This window comes from Ascaphus truei, chromosome 9 (assembly GCF_040206685.1).
Source record: "Ascaphus truei isolate aAscTru1 chromosome 9, aAscTru1.hap1, whole genome shotgun sequence".
In the NCBI taxonomy this organism is placed as follows: domain Eukaryota; kingdom Metazoa; phylum Chordata; class Amphibia; order Anura; family Ascaphidae; genus Ascaphus; species Ascaphus truei.
Window position 1 is genome coordinate 8,186,995 of NC_134491.1, and position 27,316 is coordinate 8,214,310.

Genomic DNA, 27,316 nt, shown 5'->3' on the forward strand with positions numbered 1-27,316 from the left:
CCAAAAAAGCGCAGCGAAAGTAAAAAATACCAGGTCTCACGTGTATAGTGTGGGCTAATACCCCTGATGATATGTGCAGGGTAAAGCTAGATGGCGTCAAAAACCCACTGGAGTCTATGGCAGTTATTGTCTGTCACAGACACAGCCACAGGTGGCTATCAGTATTGAAGCTCTAGGTAGTGGTGAGTGTTGTTATATATACCGGTCGCACGGTATACCAGGTAGGTATTCATACGGTATACACAGGTGAGCATATCAGGTAAGTATTCATCCCTATGTGCTCACACAGGGACAGACCGTGATCACCAGTAATAAGGATAGACCAGGTCAGCAGATCGCTGCTGTATTCCCTTGGTGGTGCTGCTGAATCAGAGTACCACAGCAGTGTTTAAAGCACTCACACACACTCACTAACTACTACCTTATCGCAGATGTCATGGAGAGTACATCTGCTATAGATAAGTAACCGTGGATCCACTGGGTAGAAAAAATAAAAATTGTAGTACACAAGTAGTGTCTACATACACTCGAGACAATAAAAACGTGAGAGGCTGGTAGCATAAAAAGGCAGAGATTGTGGTAATGCTGAATAGCTATGCACACATAGACTAATGCTTCGTGGCTCAATAGACACACGATATCTGCTCATGTAGACTAGTTTCAAGCTCAATGCTTAGGGCTAGCTCTCTGTTAGGGAGTTAGTATGGGTACAGGACGCGCTCCGATCACGAGCGTTAGTCCCGCCCCCTTGACGTAATGACGTCACTGCCGACGTACGTTTCGCTTAGGCAAAAGCTTTCTCAAGGCTGGGCGGGGCATAGGTACTGCCCCCAATTTTTATGGAGGAGCGTAAGCTCTGATAGGTTACTCTGTTCCCTATTCTTGTATACCAGTTAGGTACTTAGCGTACGTAAGATGAGGGTTAGGATCATAGTCATAGGTATGGATAGACTGCTGCCCCCAGTGTCCATGACGGTATTTGGGGATATTAAAGGTGAGTTCCTCTGTCTACATACACTATATACCGTGCGCATAGGGGCTGCATAAGCTGGCACTATTTGTACACTAAGGGATGGGGAGGATGACAGCAGAGAGGTCTAGGGTAATTATATGCAATGCATGATCACCGAACCTTGGAGATGTCCTCATACCATGGCTCATGTGAACCTATAGGCTACATCTACGAACTATATAAATGGGCTATAAACAAAACCCTCATTTAGACCCCTTGGGCTCAGGGTCTGTAGGGTGTAGATCCACCGGGACTCTATTTTCAGTAACTCTTGGTCCCAGTTCCCTTTGCGGATGCCCATGGACAGTTGGTCTATGCCCTTAAAGGTGAGTACCGTGTGGTCACCCCGGTGGTGCTCGTTGACATGCCTAGCCACCGGGGTGTCCACACCATTTCTGATGTTACCCAGATGTTCAAGGACCCTGATCCTGAATAGGCGCCTGGTTTTCCCTATGTATTTCATAGAGCAAACGCACTCTGCCATATAGATGACTCCTGGGGTTTTGCAATTAATAAACTTGCGTATATTGAATTGACGTGTATTGTCCCAGTTCTTAAATGTTTTTGCGTTTACTATGACCGAGTAGGCTTTGCAATTTTTGCAGCTAAAACTGCCTGCTGGCCTCATAGGGAGCCAGGTTTTGTTGACCGGGGCCTCAAAGTGGCTATTAACCAACCTATCTCGTAAGTTCTTAGACCGACGGCTGGTCATGGTTTAAGCACTTCCTTGAGGTCCTCGTCCGCCCTAAGGATGTGCCAATGTCTGTTAAATGCACTCCTTGCTTTGGTCCACTGTTCGTTATATGTGCCTATAAATCTGATCGTCTTTTCAGATGTGATCTCCATTTTTTCTTTCAATAGGTCCACCCTTGGTGTATTTTTGGCTCTCTTATATGCCTTGTGGATCATATTTTTAGAATACCCTCGTTCAAGGAATCTCTCCCTCATCAGTGAGGCTTGTTTCTCAAATTCTGTATTGTCTGTGCAGTTCCGTTTGATTCGTAGGAACTGTCCTACGGGGATGCCTTTAATAAGGTTGGGTGGGTGGTGGCTTGTGGCCCTTAGTATGCTATTTGTCGCAGTAATCTTTCTATAGATGGTACTGCCAATCATCCCATTTACTCCAATTTGCACAGTTAGGTCAAGAAAATGAATTCTGTCAGGACCAATCTCATATGTCAGTTTGAGATTATTTGTATTCTGGTTCAGGCCATCGATGAAGGTCTTGAGGAGATCAATAGGTCCTCTCCACATCAAGAACACATCATCGATGAACCTGTACCACATCTCAATATGGTCCGTGAAAGTCTCATTTTGCTCACCAAAAACCACTTCCACCTACCACCAGCCCAGGTACAGATTGGCATAGGATGGGGCACATTTAGTCCCCATCGCTGTGCCCTGGGTCTGGTGGTACAGTTTGTTATTGAAAATGAAGTAGTTCTTGGTGAGGACAAACTCTAGGAGTTTTACCAAAAAAGTGCTGTGATCCTTAAATGGCATCCCTCTCGCTCTCAGGAAGTATGTAACAGCCTCTAGGCCCCTAGTGTGTGGTATAGAGGTATACAGGCCCTCCACATCTAGTGACACTAGGATGGTATCTTGAGTCACTTACTTTCGCTGCGCTTTTTTGGCTCATATGAGTCTCAATCACCTTGGTACTTAGCGTCCTTATTTTAATTTTGAGTTATGACTCAAATAAAAGGTTTTTAATGTGCACACTTCACACATCACTGCATACACTCCTATTCCTGTCCCCTGTATATTGTGCATCTGCTGAGTGCTCTCCATTGGGGTTCTTTTCTCTCCACAATACTAAAACTTACAAACATGTCAGGTTACAACTCTCTAAGTACCTTGAGTGGTGGCCTAAACCAGATTGTTACTATTAATATTAGGTGAAATCTACTTTTTATATTTCCTCCACCTCCAGATATCTCTTCAGTTGTATACGGCATTAGCGCTAAAGACATTTTATGGATTTGACGGGAGCCCACAACAACTAGCTAGGCATTAAGGTCCATATTTATTAAGTGCTTCTATTCTATAAGGCACCTTAGGGTACTGGAAGATGCATTATGGCCAGTGACGGAAGGTGTTTTTGCACCCGGAGTAATTTCCACAAACTGGGCTCCCCGCCAATTTATAGAACCCCCCCTTTCTCTTGCCCCCTCCTTTTACCTCTATCTCTCTCCCTTCTCTCCCTCCCCCCTTTCTTTCCCACCCCTTTCTCTTTTTCTCTCTCTTCCACCCCCCCCCTTTCCTTTCTTTCTCCCCCACCTCTCTCCCCTTGCTCAGGGTCAGTTAAAAGCCCCCTTTCCCCTGTCCGTCCTGGCGGCAGACACCAGAAGTTGGGACTGACTTGGTAATCAGACCGCCTCGCTATCCTCTGCAGCTGCCATCCTCCGTCGAACTGCCACACTCATTGGCCGCCCTCCTCCACCTTGCCAGCTGTCACTGCAGGCCCTACCTGAGTCCCCAAAGAGTCTGCACCCATGGCAGTTGCCTCGCTTACCCCTCCTTCCCCTAGTTCCACATCTGATTATGGCTATTATTAAATATGGCATTAGATGTACAAGTTTATTATAATCCAGACACACAGCCCATATTTATTTATTAAGCAGCCTTCTGCCATAAGACATCTTCCAGTACTCGAAGATACTTTATAGCCCAGTGACTTGAATGGACTGGAAAATCTCTTCCAGTTACGGAATGTGCCTCATGGAGTGGACTTCTTAGAAAACATGCCCACAACCTCATCTCTTTGGGAGATGGATACAACTTACCTGTAAGTTATATCCCAGACAGATCCTTGCTGCAATGCACTTGGGACTCAAATGAAGAGCACTCACAAAGTCTCGCTGAGCCTGTTTAGTGCCGTTTTTGTGACCATACTCCATGTAGGCGGTCCCACGACCAATGTACCCCTCTGGAGACAGAGGGTTTATTTGCAGCACCTGTTTAAATGCTTTCACGGCCTCCTCGTACTGATGTGTTCTGAGAGAAGGATTTTATATAAGAACATGTGAGTGTGGTTTACTTTAATTTAATGAAACTTCAGTCCATGAGAGAGTGCATGGTAACAATGTCTGAGATATGTCTCTCTGTGTAAATGACTATGGCTTGGCAAACCTAGACTTAGCATGGAGCACTCAGGGAATGTGAAAATCTTGCTTTTAATGAAGAATGAAAGTATTATTGTGGGGTTTTTTTTTCTTCACAACCAAACCAGGTTATGAGCCTAGCACTAGGATTCCGTGAAGTTTTTCATATCATTCTGCATAGCAGAACTACAGTGTGAAAATTCTCTATGGTGTGTAAAACATGTTCTAACGCTGTGGCTCTGTTATGCAGAATGATATGTAGAGCCTCTAAGAAGCCCAAGTGCTGGAGTTGGAACCTGGTTTAATTGTGGTGCAAAAAATAAACAGATTGCTTTTTTCTTTAGGAGCAAGTACTCTGCGAAGAGATCTGCCAAGGCGCAGGAAGCTCTGTTCATGAAGGCGTTGACCAAACTAATATGGAGGCAATTAGCTAAACGGCAAGTGATTGCAAGCGGTCATTGAAATAAATTATCGCTAGTGGTTATTGCTATTTGGCTAATAATCTTCTCTGTTTGGTAGGGAAGGATGCATTAGGTGGGGAGGAACTGAAAATGTGATAATAACTTATAGCACTACTCAAAAAACCACTACTACGAAATAGTGAAGCACAAATGTGAATAAACGCGTGTATCAGTGTTCTATATTACAATAATACAATAAATGTGACAATCAAACATGTATCAATCATCCATTTCTAAGTAATAATCATTCTTTTTTTTTTATCAAACTATAGTCCACAAGGTGAATATCTAAACGGATAGAAGCGTGATCCTCATAAGCTGCTTGTCCTCAAATTGCCCTCCAATGTGGGCAGCAAAGCTTTAAGTGTTCCAGGTGAAAGAAAAAGCGCTGCTCTGTAGACTCACAAACATACTGTAGAAGACAAGAGCGAAAAAGAATTCACAGCTTGTAAGTGTATTTTTATTTGTGGCCAATATAACACGTCTGGAATGTATTACACTATGTTTCTTATTTTCTCCTTTTCGTTCTTGCTCTTGTCCTCTATGTTTGTGAGTCTACCGAGCAGTGCCTCTTTCACCTGGAACATTAGGTGGGGGGGGGGGGGGGGGGGGGGCAAAATGGGGTGGTGTACAAAGCATTTAATATACAACAGAGGGTTTGGTTTGGGACAGAGTGCAAAACTGTACATGAAGGAATTTTATGTATTAGCTTCAGTATTATAATTGTATTATTTAGTTATGTTCATGTATGATCGTCACTGTTATTAATAAATGTTACGTTTTAAAGATAGCCTTTCAGTGTGCTCCCAAGTGAACAGTTGGTACAAGAGTTCTTCTCTTCTCTCTCTGCACTCCCCCTGCTTTGCCTTTGTTTACCTCATAATAGTTCACAGTGACACACTTTGCCGCCCTTCTGTAATAGTTTATGTAAGGGTATAGGCAACTAATTGAGAATAAAATACTAGTAGATCAGTTTTGTTTTTTCACATTCTGGCACTGCTTAATAAATATGCAAGTGAATGAGCTGCAAGGTTTCTTCTGGTACTGGAAACAGTGTTTTATGGAGTATCACTGCTTAGTAAATATGGCCTTTTATTGCTCATTAACTTGAATGGGCCATAAGGCATCATCTGCCATGGAAGGTGTCTTATATAGCATAGCACCAGTTAGTAAATATGGGCCATTGTGTGGGCAAAATCTGTTTCAATGCATGGATAAAACAAGTTTTGTTCTCTCACTCAGCTCATATGAACAAACATTATTCTCAAATAGTGTGTAACACTAGCCAGGTACAGTATTAGCAGAGTTATGTATCATGCTATTTAATTGATGCTGATAGAATAATTCAGGCCATGATAAGTTGAGGATCAATGTGCCAGGTTGCTTCATCAGTACCCTGTATCTCTGAGGTGGGGGTAGATCACATTCTTTTCATGCATGCAAACAATATGCTTTGCTGTGATAAAACTTTCTCAGTTTGGAGACATTGAAGTCATTTCAGTATTGCAATACTTACCTGTGATAGCAGTTTCCGATCACCTGATGAATGTTTATGTCCCTAGGAGTTTTCAGAGCCACAGCTTGGAAGTCCTGTTAGAAGAATCCAAGTAGTATGTTAGTTAGTAGGTCACCTGCTTAAACAACCTGTCATCCTAAGGTAAATAGTATTGTCAGCATTAGTTAGGGTATAGAGTCCCTGAACTCGCCAGGGAGAAATGGGGCCCATTAACAGAGTAGCATGGGTTTAAAGAGAATAATGTGGTAGCCGTAAGATTGAAGTACCTCCAAGGCATTGGCATAATCATGCAACTCAAGGTAAACTAAACCGCGGTTCACTAGGACTTTGATCTCAACTTCCTTCCATCCTCCAAGAACCAGTACTGTACTGTAGTCTGTCACAGCCTAAAACAAAATAAAGGGCGAATTAAAGATGCATTGTGGCTTAGCTCTATACCTCCAGAAAGACCTGCAGATGTCGCATCCTATAAAATTGTAACCCTAACATGCAGAAGTACAATTTCCATTCTAATGCTTTACCGTTGGTACAAGCAAAAGGGCAAAATAATTCACCAACACATGCAACATTTGGAGTTTCATGGGTTGATGATTTTGAAATCTATTACAATTATAGTAATAATATTGTGAAATGCAATCAGTCTAGTAGATGTTGTATTTATTTCCCAAAAAATACGTAAAAAAAATAAATCAAAATAATACAATTGTATACCCATAACAATGGTGGCAAAACAAACTCTAATTTGGCAAAATATTACAGAAAATCACCTGAAATAGCAACAGCTTTTCAGATTTTGACAAATTCTGCTATTGGAACAGCACATTTTGTTATCAAAATAATTTAAATGATAAATTATTAAGGGAAATTCTGAATGATGCATGAATATAATTAATGGTGAAAGTTTTAATTTATGATTGGTTGACAAGCAAATGTGTTAATTGTACAGTAATGCCCCTCCCCTTGGTAATGCTCAGGATTAATAATTAAATATCACATTTAAAAAATATATATCCTTCTGTGTTTGTCTGTTCAAACAAATGTGTCTGTCTATTTTATGTATATTATCTGCCTATGCAAGTCTGTTCAGATCAACATGTCTGTGTATGTGTTACTTCCAATCAATGTGTATTTACATATGTGTTTTGTGTATCAAAGCAATGGATATATATGAATCTTTGCAGAAAAATATACAGTATGTGCACATAGGTTTGTGAAGGGCAAGATATATGATGTGTCTGTGTCTTCGTACAGCAGAGTATGCATGAGGTTTGTCATGTACGGAATATGCTACTACCACCCACTAAGACTTATAAAACATAAAAATCTGTAGGTTTACTAAACTCTATGGGGCTTATTCACTAAACTTCGATAAAATCAGTGCATTGCCGAGCGACTTTGCATTGTTTTATCGTGCTATAAAATCGTCTGAACCTCGAACTCCTCCTGTTGTCCATCAACAAGGACAGGTTCCAGAGGAGATGCAGGAACAGGAGAATGAAACAAAAAAAGCTGTGTGTGCTGTGCACGCGCATAGTAAGTGAAACTTCTTTGTGTGTTGTCAGCAACATGTGTGTGTGTGTGTGTGTGTGTGAATATGCGTGTGTCTGTCTGTGTGTGTGTGTGACAGTGTGTGAAAGTGTATGTCTGCGTGTGTGTGTTTGTGAGTGACAGTGTGTGTGTGTGACAGGGTGTGTGACACAGGGGGTGTGGGTGGTCTGCGCTCCAGAAGCCTCTGTGCATGCGCGTCGGAGAACTGAGCGATGCCACCCGCTTCTGCGCATGCGTGGCCTCCGTCATGGTGCCATCACTACTGCACATGTGCGGCATATGTCAGCGGGCGTGTAGGGGGAGCGGCGGCCGATAGGAGCGTGACGTCATTTCCGTTTCACATTTTCGTTTCACATTTTCGTCTCCAGGAAGGAGTTTTCTTCCATCAAAATTGACTAGGTGCCACTAAAGAAGTTGGATGGGATACCTATTGTAGATCCTATAAACAACAACTAGGAGGAATCCATTACCAATGGTTTCCCATAGGAGGTAGTTAATCAGTACCCCTATATATGGGATCTATAGCAACCTGGCAGTGATAGGGCCCCTGACGAAGAGGACAAGGTCCTTGAAACGCGTAGTGCTGTTTCTGCAAAGGTTGCCTGTTTCTGTGCTGTCAGATATTGAGTAACACGCTCAGCAGATAGAGTTCCTGCATGCCTAGTTTGGAGGGGGAGCGTGTCTGCCGAAAGTCCAACCCCCGATCGACGACATACACGCTGACGTCACGAGTCACGTGACGCGGAAGCGGATGCACGCCGCCGATCGAGTGAAGGAAAGCAGGGAAAGACACTGAGCACCCAGCTAACGGACAAGTTGTCCACTACTGTTACAGCGGTCATTCAAACTACCGAAGTGCCTGTACCAACTTACTTTTTGTGAGTGTTTATAACCGTTTTTTATTATAAACTGACTATACTACTCTATGGGCTTTTGCGCTTTTTTCTTTTTTTGTCTTTTCTCGGGACTCCATGGAGTCCGAATATTTCCTGAATGAATACCTCAGAAAGTTTAGTGGCATTAGGTAAACCTGTAAGAGGGATAAAGTGGGCTTGTTTGGACAACCTATCCACGACCACCAATGATCGTGGTCATTCCCTTAGATAAGGGCAGCTCCACCACAAAGTCCACAGAGATGTGAGTCCAAGGCCGGTCTGGAATCGGAAGAAGTTGTAATAACCCTGTTGGACGATTCCTGGGTGAATTAGTCCAGGCGCAGACAGGGCAAGATGACACAAAGCTCTTACCATCCTTTTGAATCCCAGGCCACCAGAATTTCCATTCCAGAAAATTGATTGTCCTCCTTTCTCCAGGATGACCCAAGCTTTTGGAACTATGACCCCACTCTAAGACTTTTTGTTGAAAGGCTGGCGAAATGAAAAGATGTCCATTGGGGACCTTTAGACCGCCTGGGATTAAGGATTGATCTTGAATCAAAGTTGACGGCCGAGATGATGCGAGCCGGAGGAAGAATGGGTACTTTGCAGTCCTCCGTTGTGTCGTTGACCAGGAATTGGCGATAAAGGGCATCGCTTTTATATTCTTGGATCCTGGTAAGTAAGAAATAATAAAGTTGAAATGGGAAAAAAATAATGACCGCCGCACCTGTCATGACCCCAGTCGACGAGCGCCTTCTATGTACAAGAATTTTTTGTGATCAGTGAGGATAGTCACCGTATTTTCGGTACCCTCCAGCAAGTGACTCCATTCCTACAAAGCGATCTTTATGGCTAAAATTCTCGGTTGCCCACGTCATAATTCCGCTCGGTGGGGAAAATCTTTTTGGAGAAGAATGCGCAAGGATGCAATCTGGCCTTTATTTTTTTCCCGCTGACATAGTACCGCTCTTGCCCCCACATCAGATGCGTCTACCTCAAGGGTAAAGGGTAAGCGGGATCCAGATGCACCAGCACTGGAGCCGAAGCGAAAATGGTCTGCTGTTCCGCAGACAATAGAGAAGGATCCGCGGCTTTCTTGGTTAATTCGGTTATAGGCGCCAGGACGGATGAAAAGTTCTATATACAGTATATCGGCGGTAATAATTTGCAAAGTCTAGAAACCGCTTGTAGAGGGAGAGAGGGGGTGGCCCGGTATTAAAGGGGTTGCACCCCTTTTGGCCATCCCCTGACCTCACCAGGGAGACAAGGGGTTAACTGGGCTGAGGTCCAGAAATGTGATTTAACCCTTGTTATGACATGAAAATGTATATTCCCCTGTTCCCATGCTTTATTGTAAAATCTGGTTTAATTAGTGTCTGCATCACACACACACTAGGATCCATCCGGGAGTACAAGGGTTAATAGTTGTATAGTGATTATAGCCCTTTGTGTAATTTTCCCGCCTTTTCAGGCACCATTTTGCAAGGTCCCATGGGCCGCCATTGGAGCTCCATGCGTTTCAATGGCGAATCTTGCTATTTTGGTCCTGTTTCCTGTGAAGACCAGCAGATGGCGTCCGAGAGGAGGAGCGGCGGTTTCCCATTGTAAGTCAATGGACCCATTGACTTCAATGGAGATTCCTCGAAGGAGCTTTCCAGGAACTAGTTGGCTGCCGTCCAAACCGCAAAACCGCAAAGCGGATACTTTTTCAATAAGAGAGCTTTGATCACTTAGCAGTCAAGTTCAACGACAAGTGGCATGGGAATAAACAGTTCTAGAGCACCTAGAAATAAAATTCTTTTTGCCCCTAGTTCCTAGGCCTCCCCCACTCGACCACAACCGGGTCCCCGAATCCTGGACCCCCGATAAGGGTCGAACCGAGAAGAGCGGGTCGCGCCATAGGTTCCAATGGCGGCGGCAGAAACAGCTCAAGAAAACGGCTAAGTGTAAAAAGCTGAAATTTAGGAATCCATATCTCCGGTTCCGGAGGGTCCAGAGGATCAGGGTTTGGGGTACCTGTAGTCACTGCTCCGGCATCGCTGCAGAACCATCCTTGACCCTCTTGGACCAACCCGATGGAGTATGGACCCCCTTGAAAGTTCGGGACTTTTCCCATAGACTCCAATGGCGGCCAATCTCCATTGACCGGCTATGGCGGAAAAGCTCCATTGACTTCAACGGCGGTGTAGCCCCGTTGAAAGTCTATGGGGGCGGTTTCCCGTAGCCGCCGCCAACGGCGGCGGTTTGCCATTGAAAGTCTATGGCGGCGAAGCCCGTTGTTTTCAATGGGGATTTAGTGAAAAAACGTGATTTAATTTACAGCGGAGTTTATTGTATTAAAATAGGAAACGGTTTAAGGTGTATTTGTGTAACTCCGGTTCCGAGGGTCGTAGCAAGTCGCAAATTGGACCCTCGGGTGTCCCAGTTCCGGCATTGAGAACTGGGAAGTTTGGACCCGCTGGACCCAACGGAACCGGATATTTTAAGATGTTTGTGTTTTATCTTTAATACTGTGTCCCAAGGTATGGACAGAAACCAGAGGAAATTACTTTGGCCATAAGGCAGCAGATGGTCAGGGAAGCGTCCCAATGTCTAGAATTTAAGTGCTGTTCAAAGTAGTTTATCACCTCCACTGTTTATATGAGGGCGGAGATTACTCAAACCAGAGCAGGCTGTAAGTGTCCCATTTCACACCTTACAACAAAGAGTATCCTGCCAGAAATTCCATTTAGTAGACTGGCTGGCATCCCTGATGCAAATGTGGGATTACAGAAATGAGACCCTAGAGGCCAACTGCGCATGTGCCAACTAGCTGGGGGGCATGTATCAAAATGTGTTCCCACGTTAATGACTGGCTACAGTAATTGTGATCCAATCACCGGTACTTAATGTTAAGGATAGGGTTACAAAAGGTTTATAAACTGTTGTCCACCCTATACCCATTGTCTTCTATCATCTTGATTGTATCTGATTGCGAGAGAATTGCTATGCAACATACTTCTCATCCCCCATCCCCAAAGTAAGTGTACTTCTTGTCTGTTACTGTATTATTTCGTGTATTCACCTATCCAAAGGAATAAATATACTTTATTATATCTAAGCCTCGTTCAGTTCAAACCCAGTTATTTGGTGTAAATTACACCCTGTCATAAGCTATCGTGACACCGCTGAACAGCCTTCAGGCTGACGGGGCGTGAACACTCCAAAATGGCTTTGACTTTGGCTGGATCCATGGCTAATCCAGTATCCGAAATGATGTATCCCAGAAAATAGGTACTGGATTTATGAAATTGGCATTTCTCTAATTTAGCGAACAGATGATTCTCCCGCAACCGTCTTAGAAATTGCATCACATGGTGTGGATGTTCTAGTGCTGATTTAGAGAAAATCAGTATATCATCCAGGTATACGATGACGTATTTCTTGAGGAGATCCCTAAATATCTTGTTCACGAAGATCTGAAATACCGCTGGAGCATTGCAAAGTCCGAATGGCATAACAAGATACTCGTAGTGTCCATCACGCTGTAAGGAATCCGTTTCTGGCTTTGCTTGTAGCCTTACAGATCTCTGCAGTTCACCTAATACTCCCTCTTGCTATCATTAGCACCTGTGCTAGCTTTCACTGCAGCCTCTGCCCTGTGCTCTGTCATTGGAGGATTCTCACACACCTCCCTCCTGTGGTTGGCTCGGTGCCCTTTAAAGACTGCATTCCCCCACAATACTTATCTGCCGAGCATAATCCTTCCAGGATGTTACCCGTGTTCTGCCACAAGCCCCTGGCTTGTTATCTCTAAGTACTAATCTCTGTGTATTGTGTTACAGAGGTAGTTCTTGTTTCTCTCGTGACTTCGATGTTGATGTGTTCCAGCTCTCCTCGTGTCTTCGCTGTGACGTGTTCCAGCTCTCCTCGTGTCTTCGCTGTGACGTGTTCCAGCTCATTGCTTTCGTTCCTGTGTTCCAGTATCCTACCGCAGCTACTACGCTGAAGCCTGTGTCCTAGTTCCCGGAGGCCTGCTGTTCCCCTATTCTCAGAGGCCTGTGTGCTACCTTCCTGGATCTCTTGGCCTGCTGCTCTCTCCCTTCGCAGAGGCCAGCTTTAACTTTTGCGCTGAAGCACTGGTTTACAAGTGCTGCCTGGCGGTGTGCCCACTCCGGTTAGTCTTCCCTCTCCTAGACCGGCGCCATGGGCCGTGGACGCCACTGGCGCAAACCCCGTTCCCGACCTGCAGCGATTACGCTGAAGCAGAAGGACCTGCTTGATTTCCTGTTGCCGACTCCCTGCTTGAACTACGACTACCTGGATATCTCCTATCCCGACTCTGGCTCGCCCAACGACTACGCTGTTCTCTCCACTCCTGAACCCGGCCTGTTTAACTATGAACTTCGCACTCCGGACCATTCTGCGCAGTCTAAGGTCGGTGATTTCATAACCCATCGTCAGCCACGTGGTCCGGCCCCGGTTTGTGGCGAGCGCAACCGTGACACACGTGTTTTGAAAGCCGTCTTCCACTCATCACCGTGATGAATTCTCACCAAATTATAGGCTCCTCGCAACCTGTCAAACAGTTTAGAAATGAGTGGTAACGGATATCGATTCTTTACCGTGATTTTGTTGAGTCCTCGGTAGTCTGCACGGACGCAGTGTTCCATCTTTCTTTTTAACGAAGAAAAACCCTGAGCCAGCGGGAGAAGAAGACTTCCGAATGAATCCCCTCTGAAGGTTTTCTTGAATGTACTCCTTCATGGAGCGGTTCTCCAGAGGTGACAGTGGATATGAACCTCCTCTGGGAGGTACTGAACCCAACAAAAGTTCAATGGGACAGTCGAAGGACCGATCTGGAGGCAGATCCTCGGACTGAACCTTGTCGAATACGTCCTGAAATGAAGAGTAGATACTGGGTAGTTCGGGTTTCTGCTCAGACGGCACTGAAGCAGCAGCCAGCATGTGGGAAGGAACGGAACAGTTTTTTTTGGCATTGTGAACTCCAATGGACAAGCCGAGACTCTGCCCAATCCAAGAAAGGATTATGAAGTTAGAGCCATTGTAATCCTAGAATTACGGAAAGATTAGGAGAGTGGATTACGTCGTTGGATCTTTTCCGAATGGTCTGTACCTGTCTCCAACCGTAGTGGAACAGTCTACAAGGAAATGAACGCTGGTTGTAAGGGTCTGCCATCTATCGCTTCCAAAACGGAATACCATGTTTCTCCGCGAAACTAGGTTGATGAAATTGGCACCTGACTCAGAGTCTAGAAAGGCCTGTGTCTTGACCGCAAAGGATTCCCGGACAATTTGATAGACCGCATCAACCTAGAAGATAGATTAGAGGGAGAAGTATTTAGTGTTTCCCTTCTCTCACTGGGTTTTGGCATTTCCCCAATTTATTAGGACAAAGGAGAGCCTGATGCCCAGCGATATCGCAATACATACAAAGACCGGAGCTGCGTCTGCGGTGCGTCTTGCTGGTTGATAGGCTAGTACCCCCGAGTTGCATTGCCTCCTCTGGATCCAGGGAACAGTCGGTAATGGGAACCAGTGAAAAGGTATGAAAATATCGTGTACCTCCTTTGCTCTGAACCCTCTCGGTTCTTCTCTCCTGTAGGCGCAGGTCCATGCAGATATATAGGGTGATGAGATCCTGTAGACCTGCAGGACATTCCAGAATGGCAAGTTCATCCTTGCGGTTCTCCGTAAGGCCATGCCAAAATACAGCTACTAGTGCTTCGTCGTTCCATCCGGTTTTTGTGGCGAGTGTTCGGAATTGAGCGGGCCACCATTCAACTGCCTTCAGAAATATGTAGGAGAGAAGAAGCCGTTACCTTACGTCCTGGAGTGTCGAAGACTCTTCAGAACTCCCGTGTGAAGACAGACATGTCGCTTGTGAGGTCCGATCTTAACTCCCAGATAGATGTCCACGCCAAGGCGTTATCAGTTAACAGGGACATGATGTAGGCGACTTTTGAATGCAAATACGAGAAGGGGTAAGTTCAAATTGAATAAAACACTGGTTTAGAAAACCATGACAGATGAGGGGGTCCCCGCCATAGTAATTCGGCGTAGGGATTCATGGTTCAGCAACGGCGTGGGTAGAAGTCGGTGTCGGGACTGCCGCTGTTGGGGAAGCAGAATTGAACGCTCCATGCTGTAGCTGATCTATGGCAGATTGCATATGACCCATACTGTATGTTTGTCAGTCTGCTCTGCGTACTGGTGGTGCATTTGAGCGCATAGTTTGTCGTGCAGGGTCAAAACTCGACCCACCGCAGCGGGTCCATGTTTGCAGGGCTGAGCATACTGTAACGAGGGCTCTCCGCAGAGTGGACTGAACCGCGAGGCCGAGGTGGGAATATAGATACATCGACCTGGATCCACAAAGTAGCGTCCGGAATGCAGATGCGTGGTTAGCTGGGTCAGGGCTGGAGAGGTGAGAGTAATAGGGGTCACATAGCCGAGGTCGAGGGTAGGAGAAGGCAGTGTAGTGGTATCCGTAGCAGAGTTGGAGGGCAGGAGACAAGCGGGTAGTCGGTATCCATAGCAAGGGTCTTGGTGTAACTGCAAGGAAACAAGATGACAAGGCAAGGAATAACAGTGTGCTTGCGACCAGCACACGAAACTACTCTTTATGCTCGGCCAAATTGCAGGTGCAAAAGCTGAACATATAAAAGGTGATTCAGCCAATCCAGGCACTTCTGGTCAGCAGAGGCTGAAAGTGAAACCAGAGTGCTGATTCGTTGCTGTGCACACAGCAGGAGCTGATGAGGAAGTCGGCAGCAAGTCAGAATCAAACTCTGGAGCGGAGCTTGCGCCCAATCCTCACACATTGGCAGTCAATGGGCAATCCAGAGCTGCGGGAACACCTGTTGACCCGCGGATTTCCGGGAGGTCCCCACCAGCCTCAGGTATCAATCCTATGCAGTAAAACTAAAAGAAAATGCTTTCATCCATCTTGCAATATGTTTAGCACCAGCCTTCAGTTGGTGCCAAAATATTTCAAGTTTTTATAGTAAGATATGTTATTAGTGCTTAGTGAATAGCTGTTTCTGGCAAAAATCTAGCGATTTTGGGCATTTCTTGGCTTATCGTAATGCTTTTTTTTGTCAGAGTATTATAGTACTATAAAAAGCTGTTATAGCGCGATATCATCCTGTTATCGGAGGTTAGTGAATAGCAAAACAGGCAATATCGCACTACAAGGGCATTTATAGTATTATAAGCCACTTACTGAAGTTTAGTGAATGAGCCCCTATGTCTAGTTTTATTCCAAAGGTTTTCTCAGTGCTACTCGCATAGTAGACCATGCAGTGGATGTTAAACTGCTATTTTTAATTTAACTAAGAACTCCACCAGGACTTCTACTTTCAATCAAACTAGTTTTCCATTGACAGGTTCTTAACTAAGATTTGATAATCTCTGCTCTGATCCGAAGTGGCCCAAATTTCCCTACCTTGTCATACATCTTGGTCTGTTGATAGCATACTCCTCTGTTGTAATACACTAATGAACAGGACGGATCCAGCTCTGCGGCTTTAGTTAAATCCTGAATTGCAAATTTATAGGCCTGCAAAGATAAAACATATCAAATGATTAAGTTCCATGGAATGACAGCCAATCAAAATGATTTAGGGTTCCCTATAGAGTTCATCCTGATCAATAAGACATTAGGTAGAGATAAAAAAACAGATATGATAGTACACATTTGATCCACATATCCTTTGAAGTGGAAATTAAAATGCGTTATTATAAGAAGGTTTTATTGTGACTTGATGAATGTAGATTATATTTAGGTAATAACTCAAGAACAACATCAGAAAATGAACTACCAAAGCAACAGACCGTCAACTCACAACCGTGTCAGTGTTTAAACAGCAATGTCTCTGGTCTTTTATCAAAACAATAGACTTCTATGGCATGGGAGTTTCTGTGCTGTAGTGTCCGATCGGCACTATTGCATTTTAATGAATAACCCTCTAAACCAGGGGTGGGCAACTCCAGTCCTCAAGGGCCCCAACAGGTCAGGTTTCAGGATATCCCTGCTTCAGCACAGGTGGGTCAGTCAATACTGAACCACGGATCTTCTGGAAACCTGACCTGTTGGTGTCCCTTAAGGACTGGAGTTGCCCACCCCTGTTCTAAGCGGTGCTTTTCCATATTGCTCCATGCAGGTGCGGAAGACACCATATAGCACATAATCAAAAAAGTGTACCTGGACAAAAGTCAACCTTGGTACTCGCATAAAGCAGAGTGAGAGATACAGGGAATATATTGTGTGCACGGAGACAGAGACCCTAAACAGAGTCCAGAGCAATACATGGGAAAAAGATGTGTCTACTCCACCAAACTTAAACTAGATAGACTAAGCTTTGTTAAATTAGAGCAACTAACGGGACATTACCTAAAAAAGTAACAGACATTATTTTCTCTGAATCGCTACATATCCACCAAGCTAATGACATGCAAGACTATGTCCATTGCATATCTCATTATCATAGGCTTAACGTCACGTTATTGTAGCTTCCAATAACGTGATGTTAAGTTTGTCTTAGCATTACTCTCACCCAGATCCTGAAATGGGTGTTCAACTAAAGTTGAAAAAGACAGGAGAGGGAAATAATGTGAAAATAATGCTTACTTAAACCAGGGGTTCTAATTTCCAGTCCTCAAGACCCCCACAGGTCAGGTTTTAAGGATATCCCTGCTTCAGCACAGGTGACTCAATCAGTGGCTCAGTCTAAGACACAGCCACCTCTGCTGAAGCAGGGATATCCTGAAAACCTGAACTGTTGGGGGGTCTTGAGGACTGGAGTTGAGAACCCTTGACTTAAATCATACATACGTTTTGGTGTTATACCCATGCAGACCCTATAAAAGCAATATTTTCGGGTTTGGATGTGAGTAAGACAAGTTTAGGTATGACCTAACTAACGTCATGTTAAATCCCTTCATTAACCTTAGTGGATATGTAATGTTAGGGGGAACACCTTTTGTGCATCTCGTTATCACCATCTTCCATTAAAATGAACACTATACTTTTTTTTTTGTTTCAATTTTTTTTTATTGTTTTGGAGAGACATAACAAATATATAGTCTTGGAATACATGTGATGTTTTAACAGTGTCACTTGTCCATACAACAAAGGGCATTAACAGTTCGTCATCATTACTGAAATAAAATATTTACTATAACATGGTTTTTGAATAAGTGTAGTCTGTCTTCTTATTTCCGGTTGTGTTAGGGAAGCAGCCGCTTCCGTAGGCGTCTCATGAGCTTAACAAAGGAAAGAGAAGAACGTAGAAAAGAAGAAAAAGAAGGGGGGGAGGGAGTGGAAGGGGGGGGGAGGGCGAGCCCATTTGTCTGGTCTTTCTGTATTTATTTCTATGGGGTCCCTAGTTTCCTGGCCATATTTCCCAAATTTTGTGAAATTTGTCAGTTTTCTGGCTCAACTGTGCTGTGAGGAGCTCCATCATCTTTATTTCCCTTAGTCTCAGTAGGACCGTCTGCCTAGAAGGCGCATTCACCTTTTTCCAGGCAGCCGCAATAACACAACGGGCAGCCGTCATTACATGAGTTATCATCTTACTTTCTGCCGTTCCTAATTCATCTATTGGTTTGGCCAGCACCATGGTCAGCGGTTCCACCTCAACCTCCACCCCTAGGTACTCTCTGATCAATGTTTGTATCATGACCCAGAATGGAAAATCGCTGAAGCGCTCAAATGAAGGTATATCTCAAAATGATAATAAGCCAGACCACTGTACCAGGGTACTAACAATTGATATAGTACCTATTGTGTCATATAATGGGTACTATCCTCCTGAAGACAGGTGGTGTGTGGTGCAACCCACTCACCATATGTCTCATTGGCAGGTTCCCCTGAAAAATATGCAAATACTCACATCCTGGTAGGGCAGGCAGGCAGGCTGTGCAGCTACTCAATGCAATACAGGGAAAAGGGAGACCAAAAAGCGCACCAGCACAAACGGAGCAGGAAGAAACCAGAACAAAAAAATGATTAAAAGGGCACTTTAATGTGGCAAAAGACCCATCCAATGCATTTCGAACGTCGCAGCGTTCTTTTTCAAGGATAAAACACAATGTGATAACATCCATTATATACCCTCTTACCTGTGGGCCATTTCGCGCCAAAAATCAGAACCTGATGACGTCATAACAGAGCGACTCAGTGCCGATCTAAGGGCAAAAGGAAGTACCAAGGAAGTACCAAAGGCAGTGTGGCCATTTTGGATGTGGGCAAACATAGGAACACAATAACAAAGCTTTATTGACCATTCCAGCAGAACAAAATACATTGCTGCTAACTGGACAAGCATATTTAAACGAAATAAAGCTATATTAAACTAAACTAATGCTTAATAAAGGGTACTATTACATTGACTGGCAACTAACACATTTTTTGTAAACATTTTTGTGATAGACGTATTATGGTGTAATTAGTTGGTAATACAGATTAAATAAGACAATTGTCATTATATTGGACATTATATTCTTGTCATTATAACCTTTGAACCTATGCCTTATCATGCAAATATTATGCTAATATGTAAGCTTAAATTGTTCTTTGATGTATCTTGTGGATAATACTTCATATTTTATAATGGTTGTATTTCCCTGGTTCCTATGATTTAGGTACACAATCTGTGTTATGCAGTATGTATGTGTAATATGTCTTTAAATTTACTTTTCTTGCACATTTTTTTAATCATGTCTAGAGGTTTTTATTTTTAACTTTTTTTTTGTATATAACTTAGTTGCAACACAGCTAGTTTTTTAATCCACCTTGTTCATGTTTTTCCTTGATATAATAGTACCCTTTATTAAGCATTAGTTTAGTTTAATATAGCTTTATTTCGTTTAAATATGCTTGTCCAGTTAGCAGCAATGTATTTTGTTCTGCTGGAATGGTCAATAAAGCTTTGTTATTGTGTTCCTATGTTTGCCCACATCCAAAATGGCCACACTGCCTTTGGTACTTCCTTTTGCCCTTAGATCGGCACTGAGTCGCTCTGTTATGACGTCATCAGGTTCTGATTTTTGGCGCGAAATGGCCCACAGGTAAGAGGGTATATAATGGATGTTATCACATTGTGTTTTATCCTTGAAAAAGAACGCTGCGACGTTCGAAATGCATTGGATGGGTCTTTTGCCACATTAAAGTGCCCTTTTAATCATTTTTTTGTTCTGGTTTCTTCCTGCTCCGTTTGTGCTGGTGCACTTTTTGGTCTCATGACCCAGAATACCTGAATTTTTGGGCAACTCCACCAAATATGAACCATATCTCCTTTTTGCCCGCATCCCCTCCAGCACAAATCCGGGGACCCGGGGAAGATCTGGGCCAGCCTGCTCGGGGTTAGGTACCAATGAAATAGAATTTTATAAATATTCTCTTTGATAGTGGTATGAAAGTATCCTATTCTCTAACGTCGCTGCGTGAGAATACGTCCCCTGGCACTTGAATCGATTCACCTCCGGAGGCTTTACCCACTCTTAATGCACTGATATCTGGAAAAGACAAAATGGCGGACGAGCTCGGAGGAAGGCAGTAATTGAGTCAGACAACCAGTGAAGCTTTGTCAAAAACTGTTCTCCTGTTTATTAAAGGTTTTACAGTCAGGTTATATAGGAAAAACCGAGCATAGAAAAACACATACATGTTTCTATATGGCGAAATACGTCTGAACAAACAGAGTTCAGTTATCAGCAAAAGTGGGTAAAAGGTCACTTTCTAACTTCTGATGCGAAAGCACAATTACATATGGCATTTAGTTAGTTCCTGAGATTTTAAATGTTATTACACAATGGTTATAGAGAAATGGTTATATAGCAATCAAAATGGAGTCCCCCCTTGATATACACATTATCATGGTACAGATTGATGTTTTTGCAGCTACCTCCCAAATGTCCTTCCAGTCTTCTCTATCGATCTCTGTATTAAAATCTTCTGCCCATTTGATCATATAGCTATGTTGGGAACAACCCGCTCATCGCGCCAGGCCCAGATATATCTCTGAAATCAGCCCTTTACAGTAGTATCCTTTCCTACACAGTCTTTCAAAATTTGTTAAAGGTTTGAATGCCGAATCTTTGGAGACTGATTGCAGGTAGTGCCTGATTTGGAGGTAACCAAACACTGGTATATTTATGATTTGGTGTTTCTTCTCCAGCGCCTGAAGTGGTAGAATTATACCGTTATCTACAAAGTCGTCAGCTACCATCAACTTTAACGTCTTAAATTTATTGAGTCTCTGTGGGAGCCAGCCTGGGGGTAATTCAGGGTTGTGGAATATAGGGGTTAGCAGTGTTGGACTGGCTGTCAGACCATATTTATCTTTATTTCTAGACCATATCCGCCATGTACATTTCATTGCTCCCAGTTTTAATGTTTCCAAGAGGGTCTCTCCTCCCCTCTCGGTGCACATAGCGGCCGGGAGAGAGAGAGGTAACACTATACTTTTTACATTCGTAAAACTGGGTTAATGTTAGTTTATTCACTTTAGTGGAAAAGTGTTATTATTACCATGACATTAAGTTAGGTTATGTCTAATACATGAGGTGTGCATGAAGAAGAACACAACAAGAGAAATCCTACATGTGGTCCACACCGGCTAAATATAGAGAGTGTATAAGAAATTATTGTAAATCAATAAAAAATAACTTTTAATATAACAATGTACATACATGTACCATAAAATAAAAATATTAACACTTACACTGATTGGAGTTTAAATACTACTATATTGGTCTGCACTCTAAATGGTTGAATATTAGTGTTACTACTTGTTGCAGGGTATATGCAACTACACACACGGGGTCTCTTGACAAGGCTTATTTATTTAGCCTTAAAACATACAGCACACAAAACAAAATAGCTTCTCTTCAGCAGACAAAACAAAATAGCTTATCTTCAGCGTGGCAAACAAAGCAGTTTTTCTTTAGCATGGCAAACAAAGCAGTTTCTCTTCAGCATGCAGGACACAACAGTTCATAAACCATGCACTTTTCAAACAGACCTTATCTCAGTAATCTCTTTAGTAACTCACTCCTGTCTCCTGACCAGCTAGCATGCATGTGTGCACATCCTGGGTTTTTTAACACACCTTGATTAGGCAGCTGGGATCCAACTAATTGCCATGAGCTTCCCAGCTGAAGTTAACCTCATCACTGCTGCACTGCAGACTAAACATATGTCTGCCAGGTATATAGCTGGTGGCTTTTATCTACCCTGTCACATTCCTCCCCTGTTAGTGTGTGGCTGGGGCTACGCACGGCTGAAGCTCGACCATCCACCCCTTCCCTAGAAAAGAAATCAGCATTTGCGTTCTCTTTTCCCGGCCTGTGCTGAATCTCAAATGAGAAGGGTTGGAGGACCATATACCACCTAGTAAATCTAGCATTGGAATCTTTCATGCTATTTAACCACTTCAGTGGGTCATGGTCCGTCACCAGAGTAAAATGGACTCCTGCCAGGTAATGCCTTAAAGCAGGGGTGGGGAACCTTTTTTCTGCCAAGGGCCATTTTGATATTTATAAAATCATTCGAGGACCATCCAAAATTATCAACTTAAAAATTAGCCTGCTGTATTTGGTGAAACATTTAATGAACTCACCACTAATGTGATGGCTGGAACTGCTTCTCTTTGGGTGACTGACTGACTCTTGGGTAGTGGGTGACTATGACTGACTGTGGGTTGGTGTCTGTGCACACGCAAATGCACACGCACACACACACACACACAGAAATCGGGCAGGGGGTAGGGAAATCAGACTCTCAGACCCACTCTCTCTCTCAGACCCTCAGACCCACTCTCTCTCTCAGACCCACTCTATCTCTCAGACCCTCAGACCCACTCTCTCTCTCAGACCCTCAGACCCACTCTCTCTCTCAGACCCTCAGACCCACTCTCTCTCTCAGACCCACTCTCTCTCTCAGACCCTCAGACCCACTCTCTCTCTCAGACCCTCAGACCCACTCTCTCTCTCAGACCCTCAGACCCACTCTCTCTCTCTCAGACCCTCAGACCCACTCTCTCTCTCAGACCCTCAGACCCAATCTCTCAGACCCTCAGACCCACTCTCTCTCAGACACACTCTCTATCTCTCTCAGACACTCTCTTTCTCAGACACACACTCTCCCCCTCTCCTTCTCAGACACACTCTCCCCCTCTCCCCCTCAGACACACACTCTCCCCCTCAGACACACACTCTCCCCCTCTCCCCCTCAGACACACACTCTCCCCCTCTCCCCCTCAGACACACACTCTCCCCCTCTCCCCCTCAGACACACACTCTCCCCCTCTCCCCCTCAGACACACACTCACCCCCTCTCCCCCTCAGACACACTCTCCCCCTCAGACACACACTCTCCCCCTCTCCCCCTCAGACACACACTCTCCCCCTCTCCCCCTCAGACACACACTCTCCCCCTCAGACACACTCTCCCCCTCTCCCCCTCAGACACACTCTCCCCCTCTCCCCCTCAGACACAATCTCCCCCTCTCCCCCTCAGACACACACTCTCCCACTCTCCCCCTCAGACACACACTCTCACACTCTCCCCCTCAGACACACACTCTCCCACTCTCCCCCTCAGACACACACTCTCCCACTCTCCCCCTCAGACACACATTCTCCCCCTCAGACACACACTCGCTCAGACGTACACACACACTCTCTCTGACACACACAGGGGGAGGGAAATCTGATTGGGGGGGATCGGAGTAGGTGCCCTCCGCAACTGCTGCTCGGTGTGGGGAGAAGGAGGACCGTGTAAGTGCGCAAGGGGGGGGGGGGAGTCTGAGCAGGGGGGATCGGAGCAGGTGCCCTCCTCCGCAACTGCTACCCGGTGTGGGGAGGAGGGGGCGGAGCAGGTACCCTCCGCAACTGCTACCCGGTGTGGGGAGGGGGGCCGTGTAAGTGCACGGGGGGGGGGGGAAGGGGCGGAGCAGGGCGGGATTGGAGCAGGTACCCTCCACAACTGCTGCCCGGTGTGGGGAGGAGGAGGAGAGGCGGTAGTGAGGTGTCTCTCCCACCGCAAACTCGTTCTTCTATCCCCCAAGCCTCTTATACCCCCTTCCCCCCCATCCCTCACTCCTCTTATACCCCTTCCCCCCCATCCCCTACTCCTCTTATACCCTCTCCCCCCGGAGCGATGTTTACCCGAGCCGCCCTGGTGATACTCAGGTCCTTCATCACCTCAGGTGGCTGCTGCCACACACAGACAGTGACACACAAACACAGTGACCGTGACACAGACAGTGACACAAACACACACACACACACACACACAGTGACAGTGAGACAGTGACACACACAGAGACAGTGACACACACACACACACAGTGAGAGTGACACACACACAGTGAGCGTGACACACACACAGTGAGAGTGACACACACACAGTGAGAGTGACACACACACAGTGAGAGTGACACACACACAGTGAGAGTGACACACACAAACACACAGTGAGAGTGACACACACACACAGTGAGAGTGACACACACACACACACACACAGTGAGAGTGACACACACACACAGTGAGAGTGACACACACACACACACACACACACACACAGTGAGAGTGACACACACACACACACAGTGAGAGTGACACACACACATACACACACACACACACAGTGAGAGTGACACACACACACAGTGAGAGTGACACACACACACACACACAACACACAGTGAGAGTGACACACACACACACAGTGAGAGTGACACACATACACACACACACAGTGAGAGTGACACACACACACACACAGTGAGAGTGACACACACACAGTGAGAGTGACACACACACAGTGAGAGTGACACACACAGTGAGAGTGACACACACACACACAGTGAGAGTGACACACACACACACACACAGTGAGAGTGACACACACACAGTGAGAGTGACACACACCCACAGTGAGAGTGACACACACACACAGTGAGAGTGACACCCACACACCCACAGTGAGAGTGACACACACACACAGTGAGAGTGACACACACACACACACAGTGAGAGTGACACACACACACACACACACACACACAGTGAGAGTGACACACACACACAGTGAGAGTGACACACACACACAAACACACACACACACACTGACTGACACACACACACACACACACACACACAGTGACATTGACACACACACACACACACACAGTGAGAGTGACACACACACACAGTGAGAGTGACACACACACACACACACACACACACACACACACACACACTGACTGACACACACACACACACACACACACACACACAGTGACATTGACACACACACACACACACACACACACACACACACACACACACACACACACACACACACACACACACACACACACACACACACACACTGACATTGACACACACACACACACACACACACACAGTGACATTGACACACACACACACACACACAGTGACATTGACACACACACACACACACACACACACACACACACACACACACACACACACACACACACACACACACACACACACACAGAGTGACATTGACACACACACACACACACACACACACACACACACACACACACACACACAGTGACATTGACACACACACACACACACACACACACACACACACACACACACACACACACACACACACACACACACACAGTGACAGATACACACACACACACACACACACACACACACACACACACACAATAAGCCCACCTCTGTAAACACACACACACACACACACACACACACACACACACACACACACACAGTGACATTGACACACACACACACACACACACACACACACACACACACACACACACACACACACACACAGTGACATTGACACACACACACAGTGACAGATACACACACACACACACACACACACACACACACACACCTCTGCAAACAGACACAATATTAAGGCCTATCCCCCCTTGGGGTGGGTAAGGTGCCTGGGAGGGGGTATGTGGGTTACCTGGGGCCCGTGGATGGGCTGCTGGAGCAGCATGGCCAGTGCAGCCGAGAGTGACAGGCCCGCGGAGCCTGAAGGGAGGGACAGAGGGGCGGAGCCTAAGGAGCCCGGCATTACTGGAGGAGAGAAGGGAGGGGGGCGGTGCTGTAGGAAGAGGCGGGCCAAAAAAAAATCTTGGCAGAGTGACAGCACAGGCAGCCAATCAGGAGAGGGGGAGTTTAAAAAATATATATATATATATATCTCCCCCTCTCCTTCTCAGACACACACTCTCCCCCTCAGACACACACTCTCCCCCTCTCCCCCTCAGACACACACTCTCCCCCTCTCCCCCTCAGACACACACTCTCCCCCTCTCCCCCTCAGACACACACTCTCCCCCTCTCCCCCTCAGACACACTCTCCCCCTCAGACACACACTCTCCCCCTCTCCCCCTCAGACACACACTCTCCCCCTCTCCCCCTCAGACACACACTCTCCCCCTCAGACACACTCTCCCCCTCTCCCCCTCAGACACACTCTCCCCCTCTCCCCCTCAGACACAATCTCCCCCTCTCCCCCTCAGACACACACTCTCCCACTCTCCCCCTCAGACACACACTCTCCCACTCTCCCCCTCAGACACACACTCTCCCACTCTCCCCCTCAGACACACACTCTCCCACTCTCCCCCTCAGACACACATTCTCCCCCTCAGACACACACTCGCTCAGACGTACACACACACTCTCTCTGACACACACAGGGGGAGGGAAATCTGATTGGGGGGGATCGGAGTAGGTGCCCTCCGCAACTGCTGCTCGGTGTGGGGAGAAGGAGGACCGTGTAAGTGCGCAAGGGGGGGGGGGGGGAGTCTGAGCAGGGGGGATCGGAGCAGGTGCCCTCCTCCGCAACTGCTACCCGGTGTGGGGAGGAGGGGGCGGAGCAGGTACCCTCCGCAACTGCTACCCGGTGTGGGGAGGGGGGCCGTGTAAGTGCACGGGGGGGGGGGGGAAGGGGCGGAGCAGGGCGGGATTGGAGCAGGTACCCTCCACAACTGCTGCCCGGTGTGGGGAGGAGGAGGAGAGGCGGTAGTGAGGTGTCTCTCCCACCGCAAACTCGTTCTTCTATCCCCCAAGCCTCTTATACCCCCTTCCCCCCCATCCCTCACTCCTCTTATACCCCTTCCCCCCCATCCCCTACTCCTCTTATACCCTCTCCCCCCGGAGCGCTGTTTACCCGAGCCGCCCTGGTGATACTCAGGTCCTTCATCACCTCAGGTGGCTGCTGCCACACACAGACAGTGACACACAAACACAGTGACCGTGACACAGACAGTGACACAAACACACACACACACACACAGTGACAGTGAGACAGTGACACACACAGAGACAGTGACACACACACACACACAGTGAGAGTGACACACACACAGTGAGAGTGACACACACACAGTGAGCGTGACACACACACAGTGAGAGTGACACACACACAGTGAGAGTGACACACACACAGTGAGAGTGACACACACACAGTGAGAGTGACACACACACACACACAGTGAGAGTGACACACACACACACAGTGAGAGTGACACACACACACACACACACACACACACACACACACAGTGAGAGTGACACACACACACAGTGAGAGTGACACACACACACACACACACACACAGTGAGAGTGACACACACACACATACAGTGAGTGACACACACACATACACACACACACACACAGTGAGAGTGACACACACACACAGTGAGAGTGACACACACACACACA

At 45.9% G+C, this 27,316-nt stretch overlaps 1 protein-coding gene across 4 annotated transcripts in view; it reads right to left on the reverse strand.

Moving 5' to 3' along the window:
• The window catches only part of TTC6 (tetratricopeptide repeat domain 6), a 230,889-nt gene that overhangs the window by 18,834 nt on the left and 184,739 nt on the right, over positions 1 to 27,316 (reverse strand). For all 4 annotated transcript variants that reach the window (XM_075613298.1, XM_075613300.1, XM_075613299.1 and 1 more), the window contains 4 exons: positions 15,967 to 16,080; positions 6,360 to 6,479; positions 6,094 to 6,167; positions 3,799 to 4,009 (listed from right to left, as the gene is read on the reverse strand). In XM_075613298.1, coding sequence (XP_075469413.1) covers positions 3,799 to 4,009; positions 6,094 to 6,167; positions 6,360 to 6,479; positions 15,967 to 16,080 — 519 coding nt within the window. The remainder of the gene's footprint in view (positions 1 to 3,798; positions 4,010 to 6,093; positions 6,168 to 6,359; positions 6,480 to 15,966; positions 16,081 to 27,316) is intronic.